This window comes from Mya arenaria, chromosome 15, assembly GCF_026914265.1.
Source record: "Mya arenaria isolate MELC-2E11 chromosome 15, ASM2691426v1".
Lineage (NCBI taxonomy): Eukaryota > Metazoa > Mollusca > Bivalvia > Myida > Myidae > Mya > Mya arenaria.
Genome location: NC_069136.1, coordinates 34,817,801 through 34,834,971, shown reverse-complemented (window position 1 = coordinate 34,834,971; position 17,171 = coordinate 34,817,801). Strand labels below are relative to the sequence as shown.

The window sequence follows — 17,171 nt, the reverse complement described above, 5'->3', positions numbered from 1 at the left end:
TTCTATTAATAGTCATTTTGAGATATCGTCACTTGTTAAAAATGGCGTCTAAAACACAATAGAACATTTTCATATTGCTAAACAATTTAACATTGTTTTTTTCCATATGTTTAATTATTAACATCATTTTTTCTGTTAAGTGTTTTTAACCCTATATCTTCCGGTTTCGTGTATGAGGTCACGTTAACGAGCCTGTTTAGTGCTAATCAATGCCTTGTTATAAGGTAGCTGGTTTTTATCGACGTTATATGCAAGTGAGGCCGAAAATTACAAGTATAGTGTTTTACTTCGATAGAATATATTTCGACACAAAAATGCCGAATTTTAACGCTCAAAGTAGCGACAATTGTACCAATTAATGTACATACGTTTCATGGAAGAATATATCACGAAACAAAACAAAGACAAATATAAATGATAGAAAAGAAGTATTATATTTATTATATATATTTATACCATGTCCTTTTTAAGTTTGTGCAATCAATGCATATAAATTAATACAAAATCGCTTTATGGCATTCCATATCAATATTAAAAACAACAGAAACAGTAGCTCAGTAGCCAAACGTTTAAACATAAACCCCGTTTAATTGCATAAGGTAAACCCGAAAGACATAAATCAAAACAAACAATCAAAAACAAGGTACCTGCAACAACAGCACAAAACTACACAATCAACAGTACAACACAGTACTTAAGTACTATAATGTAAACAAAAACTAGGTATATTCAAATCGAGTGAGTTTACATAATAAGAATAAAAATATATCGCAGACATGACCAAAGCACTATATCGATCAATGTTATTTGGAGTAATCTAACTGGATAAACTCTGCAATCAAGTAGGTATGTTTCCATAGAAGAGTCCCTCATTACCCGTACTGTATGATTCTATTGCAATGCTAAATGTCAACACAAGTCTTCGGAATTCCGCCATGACGCTTAATATGGACATTGTTGTTCGAGCCAGTAGCAATATACATGCAGTTGAAAAACATTTCGAACATCTTTAGGTTTGTATCTTTGTAGGGTAAAACTGTTAAATGATTTGATTTTGCATTAGTTATAAATATTAAATTATAAAAGTGTTTACTACAATTTTGTCAGAACAATTCGAGTTAATGCAATTATTTCGTGCGTTTGTTATGACAAACAGTTTTTTTTTACTAAGCTCTGTTCTATTATAAATATCTATGGCTAAGTTGGGTGATACATTCTCAACATTTCAGATTACGAAAAGCGTTGTATTCTACGCTTGCCATTATCATATTCGTTACATATTGCGAGTATATATATTGTAAATAGTTGTGATGATAGAAAAACTGGTTTACATTAATTTAAATGAAACACCAAAGATAAACATAAAATAATGGTCATAAACTGTTTATACGATGAACATACCACGTGATTAATGTAATATGTAACGCAATGCTAATGAATAGTTCGTGCAATTTTTAACCGGACTGAATTTTTATTACTTATTTTAATTTTTAGATATTAAAAGTATATATCATGTGTTTCCGGTACGGATAGAAAAATCCGACCCGAGGGCACGCGCGTAAGCCGGTAACGAGGCTTGCAGAGTTACCGGTCCCGCAGCGTGTCCAAGGGTCGGATTTTTCGATCCGGACCGGAAACACATGATTGATATTTTTTCTTGCGTACCTAAAATTATGAATTTGTGGAAAAATTGACGTAGAAAACGCACATTTGTTTATTTCACCAAGAAGCGCGTGCGACATTGTGTACTGACGTCATAAAGCGCAGTAATTTAAAATCACTATTGACGTCAAATAGTTCCTTTTTAAAAATCGCGCTTTTACGATTATTTATTTTCAATTTTAATTAAAAGTATTGTTTTTTTATATTTTTGATTGCGCTTTATTGAAATTGCATAATATACTTTTCATAAACCATACAATAAAAGAAATAAGAAGTGGCGCGTTGTTGCGCGTGACTCATATTACATGGGGGTGTAAGACGAGTTTTACCAGCCCTGGTCACATGACCGGAAACACACGTCCGGTATGCCAGAAAAAATAATCCTACAAAACCAACTAAGCGGATAAAGTAAGCTTAAACGAAAAAAGGGACAAGCAAAACGTTAAGCACTTCGCATAGCAATTCACGCTTTTGTTTCAGAAAATATATATATCAACATAACTTTTTCAACATTTAGGCTTTGAATACTGGGAATCTTAGGGCCACAGGCCTACAGACTTCTTTACGAAAATCGAAATTACTCAGGTATGATCAGATAAACTTGTTGACAAGACATGTAAAAAGAATTTATGCGCCGGCGTTTCAAAATGGGACGTATGGTTTTAAATTGTGCGAATTAATAAACCACCTTATTTGGATACGGCCATAAGGTTGTAACGTAAATGTGAATTTGAAAGCAAGCCGAAGAATCTTAAAAACATCTTCGTGAGTAACTAAGGGGAATAGATAATTATGTAGAAAATAGAAATATGTTGACTGAATAATCTACTACAAATAAGTCAAAAAGTCCTCGGCCAATATCGGGTTTCATTCAATTAACTTTACGCTAGTAATAATCTTGCGAGATGGAGGCAATGTTTATATATCCTAGTACAAATAGGTTTATCAACTTCTGTTATGAAACTAGCTAATTGTATTAAAAACCAATTAACAATACTTATTCTTAGGTAATATGTCAGACACTTTTTGGCAACAGTTTGGGGCCACTCATTATTTTTAGATTAGATTTGTTTTGCCTGTGGAATAGTGAAAAAAAGAGTAAAATCAGGCTTGTCGTGCCTACAGCCTTAAAACGCTTTCATTGCGTTCATTAAAGGAATGTCAGAAAAGGGTATAAGAAATTTGCATTCGGAACTCGTGGGCCATTTTTATCGAAAACAACCTCGAATGTATATGGACGGTTTACATGCTCAGAAATCGGTATGTTTAAGTTCGCTGCAAGTCGATCGCGTTGTGATTTAATTAAGCAGTTAAACTTAATGAGACTTAACTCTTGGGAATCTTAATTATTTGTACAATAATGCACTTCACATGCAATCAATTACAACTAAATAACACAAGCTTTAATTAATGATATAATTCAAATTCAAAAAACGAACTACTTTTACAGATGTACCGGCATACATCCGAGGTTGTTTTAAAAATGACCGAGGAGTTCTGAATGAAGTTTTTGTTTACATATGGCGTTAAGGCCACGTGGCATGTTGATTCTGGTTTAATGTTGTCGAGATATGATACCAATATAAAGGGTACAATAAGAATTGTTTATTGCAACTCTGTAATACTGACAATATGTGGCGAAAGTTTAATCACCTATCAAAGAAAGTTGCATGATTATTATGTTGTTTGCCCTTGGAAGGCAATGAGAGTAGTTGGTTAAAATTAATATACAATTTTCTTGTAAGTCGGCTTATTATTTCTCTAGTTGATGAGATTGTAAATTACATATAAAGCTATAGTCATCATCTTAGTGGGCAAAAAGATTAGACATAAGCTGTTCTTAGTTTGAGAGCGCTTTTTTGGGGCTCCGTGCATTCATTAATCCGCATATCAGAACTGCTAAGCCTTTAACCAGTAGGTAGAACTCTTACTGTACAGTAGCGTGCGGAAAAATATAAAACGATTTTTCAATATACGCGAGGTACTTATTTAACTAATAACTAATATTGGCATAATGGAACAAAATAGTTACTTTAATCAGAATCCATCTAATAAAAAGTTTACTCTTGGGCTTCGCGATCGTGAATCATAAATTCAATATCTTGAGCAATAGATAGGGTAACTGTTACATAGTTCTGACTAGGATCCGACTATATGAATCTTCTCCATCAAGTCTGTGATACCAACGTAATTAGCTTTATTAGCTGTTGATTACATTCTTTCTTATATGGATTCCTTCAGATGAATATTTCAGTATTGCCTTTACCAACTGTAATCCAATTTGGCGATGAACAGATAGATGTTGCATTTGATAGCGATATTCGCCGGATATAGTACGGGTTTATCATGAATAAACCATCAAGCTTTTACATGGTTATGTCTTCAACCGTTGACCTCTAATGTTACGTTATTTAATCAGGATTGTTGTTACATTATTTAATCAGGATTGTTGTTAGGTTGTACAAAATCTTACACATCAGAACAGTAATCAATGGAGAGACCTTTCTCTGTGCAAGGGTGAAGTTCAACGATATATCAAAATTTGCGCGATACTTTCTGTGCGGTAAAGCTGACAATGTGGTACCCAAATAACTAAACCGAATGGTCGCCATGCAAATTGTTAATTACTAGGACAGTGGGTATAGTAAGTATTGCTTTGATTTCGCAAGAAAAAAAAACTTTAAAATAGCGACACTTTCGGCCATTCGTGTCATTAAATTTTAAGAAATGAGATGTATCCAATTTAGACGGGTTTTTTAGGTAATGCAGTGCTATTTTAATTGACTTACTTACTCTAAATGACGTTGACCGTGTTTCACCTATCATTCCTCTCAAATAATATTCTGAATAAAACCGAGACTAGTACAGTAGTATTATTTCGACATTATGATTGGACGAAAAATGGTAAGCGTCGATTCAAATATCCGACATACCTTTTGAAAGATATTGACGTTGCGTACGATGTTGGCGTACATTAGCGTAACCGACGTTATCGTCATTTTTAACCGTTTTAACGTTGCATAGATTACTTGAGGTGTTTTTCGATAGTATGCTATCTTTTCTGCTCCAGTTTCGAACTTCATCTTAATAGTGGAGATGAAAGTATTTATACATTATTCATTTTAATTTAATTCTAAACAAATAAGCTATGAGTGAATTATATTGCAATGTTCGTATATAATCGTAACGTAAACATTATTGAGTTTTCAAACGTAACGTCGACATCACATTAATATCAAAGGCTGTGACATCGTGGCTAGATTTTGCAATTTTCAAGTGTTAAATTCAGTTTATATTCAACTTAAGACAAATGCACACCAATTTGTAGTCATTTTTATGTACTTTTAGACTGCAGATGCAGCTTTACAAACAAATGCATATTTCTTTAAATATTTCGGCAAGTTACAACTTCGTTAGTTTATTTTTTGGCATTTTTTGACACGTGTGACTTCGCAGCTAGATTAAAGTATACATATAATAAACGCTAAAATCAGAGTCAAAATAGGACAAACACTTACTAATTTAAAGGTAGAATTAATGTACTTTTTGTCGACATAAATATTATAGAAAACATACAATAGATAAACAAAATACAGAAGTTTTAACAAATCTGGTCGCGGGAAAACATAAAATCTTACTTTTTCAACTTGGTATGTCTTTCGCTTGCCGTTTTTTACCGGAAATCTTGAACTGCATATGATTAAAACTACGTCATATATAGCTGACGTCACGTCACCGAGTCTTCTTTTTTGGCCGAAAAAAATAATTTTATTAATTTACCAAGCCGCTAAAAATGCGCATTGGTAAATTATGTTACATCTTACTTGACGTTTTTGTGATTTTTTCTATTGTTATATGTCGAATTAAATTTATACTAATTAATAAACCTACATGCAATCCCATTTACTATTTGGGCGACAGTTTTGCCTTTCTTGTCATATAAGAATATCAACAATCGTATTTCTATAACAAATTTCATGAAGCATTGAGTTGCAAAATATTAACAAATTCCCGATGTACGCCAATAACGTACGCAACGTTAAATGACGAAAAGTATTTGTTCTCCATGTTTAATTGAGCTGCTTAATAGCTTGACTTTAAAACATCTCAAACGGAAAGATAAAGGTATTTGCAATGCGTTTCTATATTTCGAAGAATACCTCTTGACGAATAGGTATATTACTCGTGTATTTTAAAACAGGCACCATAAACAGGAATCATAGCTGAAAGTCATTTAATTTAACAAACATTTGTTTAACCACACAAAAGTAAATAGTTTAAGAGAGCAGATATCATTTGAAAATTCTATAACAAATAGAATTACAATATGTTAAACTTACAATTGGTTACGGAATTCCGTTTCTGCCGGAAGGTTACATTTAAAGGTAAATAACTGTATATTAGGAAATTGACAAACGTGTACTATTTATTTTAGGTACAAATGAGATAGACATTTCGTAATTTATATTTGATTGTTTCGTTTTATCATTAAGAATTTGATCAACATGAAATATATTTTGGAGACTAATCTATTAAGTGAATATCTCTTAAAACAATTTCAAATGATTAATTTGCTGTGTAATTGAATACCGTGAGTTGTGTAGTTACACTATATGATTAGTCTTAAAAGAAGATCGAAAATACCAAGAGAACATTCATTTTCAAACACAATAACCAGTTAACTGCATCTTAAACAAACATAAATATTATTTTTAACGCTGTTTTTATTTACAGTTATATCTTAAGTTTAAAACATAGTGCGGAACAAAAGCACTTACGGAAAAAAGTTTGTGTTTTAAATGAAGATATTCCTGCTATACGACACCAGCTCTGTCGTATGTAAAATTAACTAACCTCATTTATTCCCTACGTATTTCTTAATTCTTCTCTAAAATATTCTGTATATGAATTTATTCACTGAAATACAGCATGTAGCAGGTTTAAGACATATGTTTTATAAATAGATAATTGTCTGAAGTCTATTCAAAACAACATATTTCCTTAAGTGTATGAATAAGGAGATGACATTTATTATGAAATGAGTAAGAGAAAGGTTTTTCATTAAAGTCCTACTAAAGAAACAATATTTACAGATTGATCTTAATTTTTCGAACCCTTTTCTGTGTGCTAAGGATAAAGGGGTTGATATACAGAAGTTTTCAACAACATTTACAACAGAAGGTACTCACATGCAAATTGATCCTATCAATAAAGGGAAAACTAGTTGCGCCATGTTGACGTTAAGGCTTAGCTTCCAACTTCCAAATTGTGTAACTGTCTTCAATATTCTGATTGTGCAACTGTCTTCTTTAGGTTTCTACGACCTTCCTTACAACTGAATGAAATAGTCCGCTCTACACTACAAATATCACGTGATTATTACGTCAACAAAGCAACAACCAATCAGAAACAGTGTCTGTACAAATCGCTGCCGTAGTGTGGAGCAAAACATCGCTGTGCCATCGCAACCTCTCCGATAACAAAAGCAATGCGACGTACTATCGGAGATCTATGTAGGCATGTTGGTTCGCGGTGGTGAATTCAATCAGTCCATTCATTCAAGCGTTTGGTGGAAAAAGTAAAGTAATTTGTGATCATTTCACGTGTGTGATGGCCAGTTCTTTGGGGACACAAAATATTTACTTAAACTTAATATGAATCCTGATAATATGCAAAATGGCACTTACTGAAGGATTTGGCCTCCTGAATATTCACTACGTGCTGGAAGATCAACCAGAATAATGAATAAAACAAGAGTTAATATGTCGACTGAACTACAAACTAAGGCTTTAATATTTTAAACAAAAAAAGCTAATTGTTTTCTAACTTTTAATTTGGATAAATGTTGTTTTTTTTCAAACGTATAGTTTACGTACCAACTCTTACTTTAATCGTTTAGCATACTGCTTCTGATCGAACCATGGAGTATAAACAAGAGGGCTCACATGGCTCACATAAGCCCTATTGCTCTTGGTAGAAGTTATGGGTGTCAATATAGAGTTTTAAATATTTGACCTTACATCCTTGTTTTTGAGAGCACATTTATTAGTATTAAAAGAGACAATATTATATAAAATAACATTCGGACAATGTTTTATAGAATTTGGGCGAAATTGTGGCTTTGAGTTGGTAAATGATATTTGTATTGGATTGACCTTTTCATCTTAGTGTGTGACCTTGACATACGTAACAAGGTTTCTTTTTAATTCCTTATTATGACCTTGTTTAACAAACAATAACACTAATCTAACAATTGCCACTAGAGTTGTTATGAAGCCGGATGAAAGACGGACGAACGGCTGAACTTTTATTTTTGTGTCGGTCTGATTTTTTCAGTCAAAAATATGGAGACGTACTTCTGTATATAGAGGTGTACATATAGTTCATAATCAACATCTAGTTGAAGCGACTTTTGATCCAAATGGTACGTCTAAGCTTTGGGTGGTGTAAAAGCATTGCAGAAAATTTAAAGCATCCGCGGAAGGATTAAAAACAAAATATATACCCGATCCGTTTCATTTCTGTTTAAAAGAAGACCAAATACTGAAATTATGTGCAGTAAGAAACATAATAAAAGACTGAACTTTTAATGGAAATTATCACGTTTTTCCTCTAATTATTAAGTAGGGAAATGAACTGTTTTATTCAAACAAATAGTAATTTATCACATAGTTTAATATTGATGAATGCAAAATGTAAGCTCTTCTCATGGCTGTCTAGCTAGCGCAATGGTTAGCACACTCACTTATCACCTACGCGACCCGGGTTCGATTCGCATGAAAGTTTGTTCTGTGGTAACCAAACCGGACCCAAGTGGGGTTTTTCCTGGTTCTCCCGTTTCCCAAACAACACATGATCACACTCTTGCCTTATATCGAACCAACGAAAGGGATTTATATAATGTTGTTGTTCAAGTTTAATCTAAAAACATATTTCAACGAGTGACACAGAAGGAATGAATAGCATATTTTAAAAAGTGTGTTTGTTACGTAATATCTGGTAACCGGAAAATTTGTTTACTTCCGGATAATTTAATTGTCAGTAATTATGCATGCAGTTAATGATATCCAGCTGCTTGAACTATTTGTAAATAATTGCTGTGAATTTAGCAAAATCATGCACATAAATATTTGCGTATGACTGAAATGGCGTTCTTCTCCAGATTGATCACGACATTTACCCGTGAACGAGCTCTACTGGAATGTTTACCGATTATCGGAGCTTATAAGACAATGTCAGCTTTCGGGTTTAGGTAAGAAACAGATTTTAGTTCCTGGTCTACATTAGAAAACAAAAGTGAGGGCTGGGTTTGTAGATTATATTTTAAATTGCAAATACACAATTAATTTATTTCAATTTAACGATGTTTCTTAGGATTAAAGTTTTGTGAACTGTCCATGTTTTTGTAGCAAGCGCCTAAAACATGTATATAATAGAAAACATGTTCTATTTAAAGAAAATAATTTTAGATTTTATTTTGTTTTGTATTTACTTTGGTATCCACAACGTGAGCAACAATAATTTGCAGTTTGATTAAGAAACAAGGGAGACAAATCGGGAAACAGTAGTTCCTTTTTCGAAAAAGCAACAGTGAAATATTTAAAGTGTCAAGTATTAAGGAAGCAAAATATTCTATTGAAAGAAACCGTAAGGCAAGAAAAAATCTTTGTTTCCACTAACATCTCCAAAAATTGAGATAGGTAGGTACCCATGCCTTTTTTCTGTTTGTTTTTGTTAATAACCGGAATTTGTTCGAAAACCGTCTTATGTCACGATATTTTTGCTAGGGTAGACAATTTTAAAGATAAAATGGTTAATTTTAACATGTTCCCTGTAACATTGAACATTGTTCATATAATTGCAAAACAAAAGGGTCGGGATGGTTGGTGGAAACAAACGTGTACGCCTTATTATGAACACTTATTTAATAATTAAACAGACATTGTACAGTGGATAAGACCTCCCAGGTACATTTGCAGGGGTTTTGAAGTGTATGCTACTACAAGAATTATTTTAAAATGTGCATTTCCAGTGACATCCATTAATAATATCAAACATAGACATGAAATAAGTAAACTTAGATTGTCATCACATAGATTATTTGTGGAACAAGGACGGTACTCAAACATATCAAGAAGTGACCGCAAATGTACATTATGTGGAAATAATGACATAAAAGATGAATTCCACTTTGTGTTAATTTGTCCTCAATATAGGGATTTACGGGAACACTATATACCAAAATTTTATTGGGGAAGATTTGTAAACTTCTTAAATACGACAAAAACAATAATTACACAAATTAGCTATTTATGTGATTAAAGCAAATACATTGAGAAATTCGTCAATCAACATCCCTGTGTAATATATATTGTATAGCTATGTATTTAAGCACTCCCGCGATAATTGCGGTTTACCATTTTGTATGCTATTATTGTTAAACATTCCATTTTCATGCATGTTTGTAATTATAGTTTGTATGCGATAATAAGCTGTATATGCTTACATCGAAATAAATCTTATGTTATGTTATGTTATGTTATGATATAAAGGACCGTGGGCCATTGATCAAAAGGTTGCAATGTGCCCCCAAACAAAGACAAACGACGCCTTACATACCCCACACATACACAAACACACAAACTACATAATTATACAATACTCCCACACTATAATATGATCGGGAGTCATAATCATATACAGTAAAAGTATCACATTCAGGCATTTAGCGTATAAAGGACCAATGTTCACAAACGTCAAATATCATCTATGAAATGAAACATGCATGTTGTTTTTGTTATATTACTGAATATGAAGAATGATCTTTGATGATACATAACATATATAATGTATGTATTATATGAAAGACAAAAGAGATATGTTAACTTTTGTAAAAATAAATTAATTCTTTAGTAACTACCCTAAGACCCTTACATTTTCGTTTCGTATAGGTGGTCTATTGTAGGGTTGTGATGATATTGATTAGTTAATAGAATATAGATCTATCATGCTATAAAGTTAATGAACTTATATTTAAGATATTTACCTTAGATATGAAATAGTCATCAGCTTTTAAAAGTAAGGCAATTTCATATCTGAATTTATTTGTACAATTGAATGACTTTTCTGCTTGAAATATGTACATATGTGATCATTATGTCCATGAAAGCTGCAGTAATTGTCAAAGGTTACATGTGTATTTATTTCATTTATGATGTAATGAAACATTTATTTATTTATTAACAATGCATATCGATTGTTTTAGTCGTACGACATACGCATTGAATCATCTGTCAACACTTTATTTTTATGTATTTGTCCACATAGGCCATCGCTTCCGCATATTCTGTAAATTAAACTCTCAACTCTTAACTCTATGAAACAAACTATAACACTAGAAGTAAAAAATATAGATATATCAATAAAACAATTGTGTAATTATTGAAAGCTATTGTATCTAAAATGGTAAACGAAAAAGATTTAAGAAAAGTATTGTTTGGTCTATGATTCAAATGATTTTAACTTAAGTGATGTCTACTCTTCCGGTTCTTGACAATCTTTTAAGAATGTAAACTATGCGTATCATTTACTAGATTAATATTTAAAGCTTGACTACATAGTTACATAAGTATATGAATTGTTTTATTGCTATGTTAACAATGTTTTGCTATTGACCTGTTGCATATGCGTTATGGCTATGTATATCCGAAGTGCCGAATAAACGTTACTGTTTGTAACATTATGTTATCACAGGTAATGGACGTTTTCGTAAAAAAATCTGAGTTGTCTTACATTCCTTAGACTATAAATACCTTCACAACACTCGCTACATGCTTATATTGTGCATAGTAATTTATTTATAATCGTGTTAAATTCATTTTTCAATTGGCTTGAAGTGGTTATATTAAAGGAACAAATAATGGAGAAATGAAATGCCACTATGTTGACATGTGGCCGTGACAGTTGACTGTGACCAAATTTTACTGTCCCTTACATTTCAACACGATGGGTTTTTTTTGGTGTGATGCTTGGTGCTTATTCATAAAAGTTTCAGCGTCGGTAGGCAAATTAACTCCGAAAAACGACAAAATAAAATTGTATCTACCTTTCATTTCTACTTATTTCAACTTTTAAAACAGTTTAAGAATTCGCATAGAATTCGTATATAATTGGTACAGGACATTAGGATTGATTATGCGGTAACGCGACTATCGTCTTATAGCAATGCAATTTGCAAACCAGTTGTAAACTGGTGGTCGAAAGCTCGGTCTAATTACCGTTTTTAATTCCGACAACGTCCTGAGATGTACTTCTGTGATGGGAACAGATTAGGCCTGCAATTGGTAAAGTATTGTATTATTTTCTTGAAGGCTTCGTTTGATTGATAAGATCTCACATGCCTTGAATAAAAATGCACATCGTTTTTTGTTTATCTTTCCCACTGTTTCGTATTCCGCCATCATTCATCAAATGTTCGCAATAAAACATTACAGCAGATTCCGCATAATCATCGGAATCATAACGAAAGAAATATACAGTACAGGGGCAATCCCAATGTCCTGAAACAGAAAGATCCTGATTAAAGGTACAAGATGCGAGGCCAAATAGACACACAACGTTACAAGACAATATAAACATATCATGTAATAAAATACAATATCGCTATCAGTAATTTTTTTGGTATATCAGTTCGTACTATCAGTGTAAACTAAGGCTAATTTCACCGAGTTTTAAACCAGTTTGTGAGCATTCCATTATGTCATCCCATTTTGTATTTTTGTAAAGGGCTGGTATTGAGCTCTATGAGCAAAGACAAACAACATATTTCGTCAGCGAAAACAACTTAAATATGATTTTTTCATCAGTTTTTTTTATGATTACTTTTTATTGAACAATAAACAGCATTTACCAGTCGAAAACTCCAGGTTTTACAACTTTATTTAAATAGATAGATAGAGATAGATATTTTTTATTCCTCCAGGTTGGAGAGCAAAACATATATACATATACAGAAGGTTAATTACAACAGTGTGTATATGGATTATTGCAATATGATTGCAATAAACAAATAAGCATAAACAAATGACATAATACAAAAGTGATAATAGTACTGTCAACATACAATGACATTAATAGGTTGTATATATATATATATATATATATATATATATATATATATATATATATATATATATATATATATATATATATATATATATATATATATATATATATATAGTTTGTAAAGAAATTTTAGAGACGGTACTAATTCAAATTCAAACTAACATATAACAACTGCAATATCGAAATAAGTTCTATATTACTGCCAGTGGCAAGGTTGTCTTAACGAAAATCGAAAATTAAGACATTTAAGCTCAGGCTAATAAGTAAGATCTTGACACAGCGTTAACTTAGTAATCTGCACAATGAAGTTGCCAGGTTCATATGGCGTGGACTTCTACCGTTGTTGTCAGTAGAAATTTTCAAAATGAACTGACACTGTTCGTTGCTATTGATGTTTAATATTTGTACGAACAGCGTTTGACTTAAATTACATAACGCATCCCAAACTAGTTTTCTTTTAGCCTCATTCTGTAGCATTCTCCGTAAGCAAACCGCATCGACTGCAGCGCATTACAAAGTGTTTTTAAATTAACTCTCCAGCAGCTTGAGAAGTGAGGTGCACATTGTTGTTCTTTTATTTTCGTTCCTCCCAACAGTCCAGAGTTTTGAACAGTGGCCATCCGCAATGAAATTTGGATATAGCCATTCATTAACAGGCACCAGAGTGTTCAACAATGATGTTTTCACATATATTAGCACGTTTCTCTTCAGTATATGTTTCCAGGTCAACTTTGAAGGAAATGTCCCGCAAATAAGAAATTGTTCTAAAACATTATTCGGCCGTACTTGTTTAAAATTCTCACAATATCTTGTATAAAACCAAGGCGCTGTTGTTCGCCGTTTTAAAAGCGAACAAGACGATGGATAAAATTACTTTCGCTAAGTAGTCATCCTGCAAACGACATAATTGGCCGAACAAGAGCAGCTTTTTATGATCGATGTATGTTTCTATTGGTAACGCATCTAGTGTAAGAAGAGCAAAATTTACATTGACATATTTTGGCATTTGTTGGATGTGCTTTAAACAAAATCAATGCGCACGCTCCAGGTGTAATATTTCACTCGACGAGAAGTCGAGAACACGCTTCGCGCATTACTTGTTTCGATGAAAGATTTTTGCCCGTTATAAATCCAAAGTGGGTATAATAGTCACATTCGTTAATCTTGTCAGGTCCAAGTTCAAAACAGCGGTCAAGTGGGTGACTGACTGTTTCGTTGAACACGAGGACTTTGCGTTTGTCTGAGTTATAAAAATAACTCCATTTCCTGGAATATTGGCAACAAATGACTAATATTTGGTCCATGGCTGGTTTCGAGAATAAAGTAGTAACATGTCATCTGCTAATGTTGGGGAACTCATATTTTGACCATAAATACACAGTCCCAAGCCACTATGTTCTATTTGCCTTATAAGCCCATCGATAAACACTTGGTACATAATCGGCGAGCACCTCTGGCCCTGTGGGCAGCCTTATAACACGGGGAAGTCATCTGACATAAGTCCTTGATTTTTTACACAGCTACGAGAGTGAAAAAGTAGTTCCTTCATGGCAATTAACGAAGTATCATCAATGTCACACTGTTTAAGTTTAAATAATAGCCCAAGGTGCCACACATGCTCGGAGGCCTAAGGTCATCTAAAAAGCACAAGTAAACGAGTGACGATGTTTTGGGCAAAATGTAGGTTTTCGCGTAAGACGAACGATGTCATAGTACATGCAAGTCCCTTTGAAATCCACCTTCCTGATTACTGAGGTTTTCTAACAGTTTATTTTCGCATCTTTCTAACACGACGGCCTCGTACAGTTTTAAAATAGATGAGGACAAGGTAATAGCGCGATAATTACTAAGCTCATCTTTTCGCTTTTCCCGCCTTTGTGTAATGTAATAATGACCCCTTTCTTCATTATAACTGGTATATATCCACAAATCAGCATACTTGAGAACTTACTTGATAATACAGGAGATATAATTTATTTTGTGTTCTTTAAATGTTCATATACAATGCCGTCATCATTTCCCGCTTTTCCGTTCGGTAGAGTCCCGATTATTTTGCACACAACATCACTTGATACAAATGCCTGCGTGTCTGATTTTATCGATTTTAAAGTTTCTGTGATACTGGTTGCCACTGAACTTTCCCATTCATTATCAAAATACGGGGAATTCGATTGTGAATAAAGGTTTTTAAAGTCAAGTCCCCACTGGTTTGTTTGACCCTCGCGGCTTCTGTGAACTACACCATCAAATTTTATGCCGGCAACGTTCCCTTGTCTTGATGTTTTCTTTTTTGGCATTGACGTGTTTCCAAAAGGTAACAGAGTCCCTTTCAGCTACTTCATCAAGTTGCCTGTCCAACGTATCTAAGTATATCAAAATTGCTTTTCTGTGGACGTAGCGGAACTTATTTTTATCTGATTTCTAGTTGACAAATTCACTCGACTCCTTTGTTCTTGGCCGCCCTGCTCGCATCCACTCACTTCGTACGTCTTTCATGACTTTAACGGTGTAAGGAAGGAACAGTAACGTTTTCTTGGTAATGACTGATTAGCGTATTCAACTAATTTATCGCAAACAATGCTGTAAGCGTGATCAAGATCATCTTTACGGAGTTCATTGCACTGAATATCCTTAAGATTCGTGTCAAGTTGCACTAGGCTTTTTTATTCCCTTACTTGTTCAGGCTTACTTTTTCGCCAGTTAACGCCATTTACATTTGCATTTTAAAGATTACAATCATACAAGAATACATCAGTATGTACACAACATAAAATGGGCCGGTGCCTAGACACGTTTAAACAATGATCAGTGGCAATTTCACAATGCATTACCAAATCAACATGTACATATGGTAGGCATATATAGTCAATCATTGAGCTGGAATTGTTGTCCTATGAAACAAATGTATCTGTTGAACCCGAACATAATGGTAAGGCCAAAAAATTATGTTTGTTTAGGGTAACCCTCCCAAAATTTCTAGGTAGGGTAGGTAGGGATTTTTTTTGTCAAAATCTGTTGTACATTCATACTGCACGACCAATCAAAACACGTATAACAAAAAAAAATCCGATCTTAATCGTCTGAGCGCTTTACAATATATTGGCAAGCGTCCAATTCGCATTTATCTGCCATTTATAACTTTAAATTCGCTAACGAATATTTTTTTATCATAAACGGTAAAAAATAGTTAGGGTCGGCGCATTTTTATAGGTAGGGTCGGGTTACCCGAAATGGAAATATATTTTTTTTAGGCCTAACATATTTTAAGCACACAAGTTACAATCTTTGAAAAAAGTGATTTATCTATGGTACATGATTGTTTAGTGTTAAATCTGGCATTGGAATCACCCATGAACATTGTCAAACCTTTGTCACAGAAGGTATTGTACAAATCATATAATACATCAATATACTGCACATATGTATCAACAGAATGATAAGAACATGGTAGGTATAATTGGAAGATAAATACGAAATTGTTAGGACTTAGCTGTAATTGTATATCCAATATTCTACGATCTTCAATATTTAGCGGAACTATGAAATTATTCAGCTTTTTATGCCATAAAATAGCCACATCGCCTCTAAACACTCGCCTGTAGTCATATGTATTTCAGTCATTGTCACGCGTGGCATGGTAGTTATAGTCACTAGAAATACATCCTAAAAATTGTAGATTCTGGGGCGAGAGCCAGTGCTATGAGATGCCACACACATATATGTTACCTGCAGTCAATAAGTCAGCAAAGTACGAGGAACGATCGACGGCGGTATATACTTTTGTTCTGTTTATTGGTATTTTGGCAATTGATACAAGTTCGTTGTCATCAATTAGACATTCAACAACACGAATACGGTCTTCGAGTGTAGTAATTGTTATGCATAATGATTAAATATGTTCTTACCTAAATAAAACAACCGTAAAAGTGTTACAATAACGTTGAAAAGAAAACTGCCAAAGACGGGCTACTATTGTATCGGGACCCGAATATTATAAAACAACGGTATCAGGACCCGGATATTACACCAGCATTGTATGTCTCCGTGAATAGATGCTTGCATGTAAGGATTGGGGGATTCATGAAAGTCATGATTTTCATATGCATGAAATATTGGGTCAAAAAATAATAGTTCTCGCATAAATATTTCACACTGTTCAATATTACAGATGATTTACTCAGGGAAAAAGACTGTCAAAGAAGGAGAGATCAATTTAGATATTCTAAAGGAAGCGGTCATCTTCACGTGTAGTGGAGTGTTTGTGTCAAGTAGTTATCCTCAAAATGGTGCCAGACGTCACCTTTCTAGCTTAACTAACTGCACACCATTTAAGTAACAGATCAGGATTTCCTTTGGCTCATTTTGACTGTGGAGCTGCTGATGTT

General features: G+C 33.4%; 1 protein-coding gene across 1 annotated transcript in view; it reads right to left on the bottom strand.

Annotated features, from left to right (window-relative positions):
* The window catches only part of LOC128218959 (uncharacterized), a 37,393-nt gene extending 30,415 nt beyond the window's left edge, over positions 1 to 6,978 (bottom strand). The window contains exon 1 of the mRNA XM_052926738.1: positions 6,852 to 6,978. Within this exon, the coding sequence (XP_052782698.1) occupies positions 6,852 to 6,895 (44 nt within the window). The 5' untranslated portion in view covers positions 6,896 to 6,978. The remainder of the gene's footprint in view (positions 1 to 6,851) is intronic.
* Positions 6,979 to 17,171: the final 10,193 nt, after the last annotated feature.